A 3,930-nucleotide genomic window follows, 5' to 3' on the forward strand; every position below is an offset into this window, starting at 1 on the left:
TATTTTATTTCTTCGGAACAAGAAAATCTTAATATCCACCTCGAGTTATCCAAACATTCATAAAAGGGGATCATATTTCAAAATTTATCATAAATCTTTTCGATTTTCGACATTAAGATATTAATTAATCAATTAAGTACCAATTTTGGGCGTTACGAGGGTGCTAATCCTTCCTCGTACGTAACCGACTCCCAAACCCGTTTTCTCAAATTTCGTAGACCAAAATCGTTGTTTTAGTAAACCAAAATATTTTATTTAAACGGCCAAACTTCTTGGTGATCCGATCATACTTAAACAAAAAACGATTGGTGACGACTCCCAATCTTCATTTTTACTTTCAAAACCAAAGTCGATCTCTTCTTTTTTTAAAGAAAATGATTTTGACATAGCATTCACCATTATATATTGTCGTTGACAAATAATTTAAATTATGGATTTGCATGAAAAATCTGAATCGAATTCTTCAACCATTTATATATTCTTGTGAAAATATTATTCTTTATTCAGTTTAACATGTGGTGTTGGCAGCTCCACGTTGCTCGCCTAAATCCTGTCACCTGCATATATTAAAATATTTAACTTTTTACACTAGGGTATACCAAAATTATTTCCAATGTTTTCGTTAGAAAACATATATTTCAAAAAAAATTAATTTTTTTAAGAATGAGAATAATTTAATGAAACAGAAACGGTAAGGATTGGGTAAATGCATTTCAATATGGGTAGATTGGTAAACGAAATCGAATGGGTGAAGAGAACTTGGCCATAGCTGAGATGCCCTGAGAAACAAAGTTCTAGAAAGGTCGGTTAGAACATGGGAAATGATAAAGTTAAAAAGAGAAATGAGGGAGAGTGAGCGATAGGTTTTGGTGACTGGCTGCGGCTTTGTCTTAAGGCTTTAGGAAAAATGTAGGATTAAGTTTAGGATAACAGCTTTTTAGGCTGATAGGGGCCTTGGATGGTTTTGTTTTAGGGATTTTTAGTTAAAAAGATATTTAATTCGAGTTTTATGATTTTGTTATTAATTTATGTTTTGGTGCTATGGTCCAGCATTTTTCTTAAAAAAATTTAATGAAATTAATATCACTATCTTTTAACTCAATCAATTATTTTATAATAATAAAGTTGTCTTGTCTTCCATTTCAATGATTCAAATGTCAGTGTAATTTATTGCTACTAATTAGCTCTCAAATTCAAACATCAATGCATGCATGGCTTCAAATCTTCAAGTTCAATGAGTAGACGCCTTGTTGAGTCCATGAACTGCAATCTTATTGATTCAATACACCAACATTACTCAACACAGTAGATTTAGTAGTACACAATTATAACAAAATATAACATGGTAATACAGTTCGAGAACGTAGATCTCGAGTATAGGACTCAATTTATTATTTGTAATATTAATTTAAAACCAAAACCAAACTTTTACTTGTCTATATGAGCATAATTTTAATTGGAAACTGATGGTGAGAGGCCAGCAAAGACATGGAGCAACTCCCCGTTGTCGATGTGCCTTGCTGGGTCGGAAAAGGCAAAAAGGAAGAACTCCATGAAATCTAAGTCCTTGAAAAGCCGAGGATGTTGGTCATCTATAAACTCTTTGGGTGTCTTGATTATAGTACCCTCATTTGGAATGACAAAAGCTGCTATAGAGTATCGATCTTTGTCTCCGCTCATCATTACTCTGTGATTCACTGATTTTAATCTCCCATTACTCCAAGCCTTCAATTTTCAAAATCAATATCAATAAGTATTTTCTGATAATTCTTCACTTTCAACATCAATAATCTAGTTTCTCTATTTTTTTTATCATGAGCAAGGTAAAGGGGTTATTCAAAATTTTGAGCTCAAAATCTTATGATTAATATTAGAAAGTATTTTATCATAATTATTCACGTTAAAACTTTTTAATCTAATTGAAGAGCAAGAAGAAGAGTTCTCCATGATTTTTATCCAAGACTAAATCAAACTCGGCACTCGCAAACAATACCATGGGACAAGGCCTCCCTCCCCCCACACCCCCACCCAACAAAAGAAAAAGGCAAAAATTCATTTAACTTAATTCTAACTCTTATGTTTTATGTTTTATTCACATACATTATTTATATTAAATTAAAAAAAAAATAACGAATATTAATCGTATATATATACCTTGAGAGGATCTCCAACCACAAATACAAAGGAAGAAGGAGATAAATTAGTCAGCTTGATCCATTGACCATCATTGACCTCAATTTCCAGCCCTGAAATTTGATCCTCACAAATGAGTGTGCTTACTGGTTTATCAGTATGAGCAAAGAGTCCTCTCTCATACTCCCCTGGCGGAGGGGCCATATATTTCATCATCCGCACTAAAGTTGTGTAGTTCATCTTCAATGAGTCATCCCCTAATCCATAACTATCAATTAACATTAGCCAAATTAACTTGTTCAAATCCTCCATTTGCGTCGCTAGGGTATGAATAGTGTCACTGAAAACAAAATATCAAAATAAAAAAGTCAATAATTCAAACTCAATCAACTCGAACCAGAAATGATTCGAGAACAACCCAACCCACAGAATTAGAAAGGTAAAAGGATTTTTCTTACGAAAAGTGGGGGTGACCATTAGGCCACATAAGTTGAGCAAAACTTTTAACAGAGTCATAGTTGGAGGCATCTCCAACTCCAAAGCCTTCATACAACACAGAAACCTGCTTGCAAGGTCCAACCCAACCATGGTAAGGCATGGGACTATTATTCTTCTGCTTCGTCTCCACTGGGAGCTCAACCATTTCTTTCATCAACCCAAACGCATCCTCTCGAAGTTTCGTGGATACCTTTTCGTATACCACCTCGAAACAACCGAAAGTCTCACAAGCATGTTGAACCCTCTTGCACAAACGGTTCCACCCTTCGGTTCCTCGCTTCAAATCCGATGAACGGAACTCAATGGCTGGGAACTCAATTTCAGGATTGACACCCGGCATGTTCGTAAATTTTCTTTTATGCTCTAAGGAAATGTTTTCTTAAACTAAATCAGCTTGTAAACTAACTTGGTTTCTCTTTGGGTTGGGATTTACGTCTATTTATAGTTTTTTCCCAATGGTGGCGGGCAAAGCGAAATATCCAAGCAAAACGAAGGAGGTGGCTCTGGTCAAAGCAAACTTTATACGCTGCTTAATACATATAAAAAAGGAGATTGAATTCAAGCTTCATGGATTAAAAAAATGGAAATAAAAGGAAATAATACTCGAGTTTTATTTATCTTTTCACATCTAATTTTCATATTTCCACAGTACGAAAAATAAAGAAATAAGTCCATTCTTTTTTTGTCTACTCAAGAAAACTACATATAGTCAAAGTAAACAAAGCCAGCTAGAAGAAAACAGTTTCATACTTAAAATGACGAAAGAACCACCTGATGGACGTCTACTCTATCCGCTGTCCATTTTTTATATCAAATTCTCGCCCTGCAATGCCATGCTCTGCAAGGCAGGCACCATAGTTTTCAAAATCTTATTCGTGGCTGAGTCAACCAAACCATTAATTTTTTATTTAATTAGTTGGATTGATTTATCATATTCTATTAAATAAATTATAAAAATTAAAAAATATAAAAAAACAGTTTTAATCAATTTACCAATCTTTCGATCCAATTCCTTATATTCAACCTTTACTCTAATTTATGTCTAATTTAATATATTGATTGAATCCAATTTCTCAAAATAATGTAGCATGAAATTGTGATTCCAACTTTTATTTTATTTTATTTACTTATTTGAAATAGAGAATAAATTTAAAACTCTACTTTTTTTAAGAAAATTTAAAACTCTATTTAATATTTTAATTAAATGTATAATATAATGATATTGATTTTAAATATTTAAGTTGTCGTAATTTAATTTTTCTAAAATTTGTCGATTGAATTTTAGTTTGATTAATATGT

The 3,930-nt window shown here is 32.7% G+C and overlaps 1 protein-coding gene across 1 annotated transcript; it reads right to left on the bottom strand.

Annotated features, from left to right (window-relative positions):
• Positions 1-1,247: 1,247 nt before the first annotated feature.
• Positions 1,248-3,342, bottom strand: LOC108467455 (probable 2-oxoglutarate-dependent dioxygenase AOP1). The gene is made up of 3 exons (XM_017768072.2): positions 2,592-3,342; positions 2,155-2,473; positions 1,248-1,725 (listed from the first exon to the last, which is right to left on the bottom strand). The coding sequence occupies exons 1-3, from the start codon at positions 2,969-2,971 to the stop codon at positions 1,453-1,455; spliced, it is 972 nt and encodes a 323-aa protein (XP_017623561.1). The 5' UTR covers positions 2,972-3,342; the 3' UTR covers positions 1,248-1,452.
• Positions 3,343-3,930: the final 588 nt, after the last annotated feature.

The sequence above is a fragment of the Gossypium arboreum genome, chromosome 13 (genome assembly GCF_025698485.1).
Source record: "Gossypium arboreum isolate Shixiya-1 chromosome 13, ASM2569848v2, whole genome shotgun sequence".
Lineage (NCBI taxonomy): Eukaryota > Viridiplantae > Streptophyta > Magnoliopsida > Malvales > Malvaceae > Gossypium > Gossypium arboreum.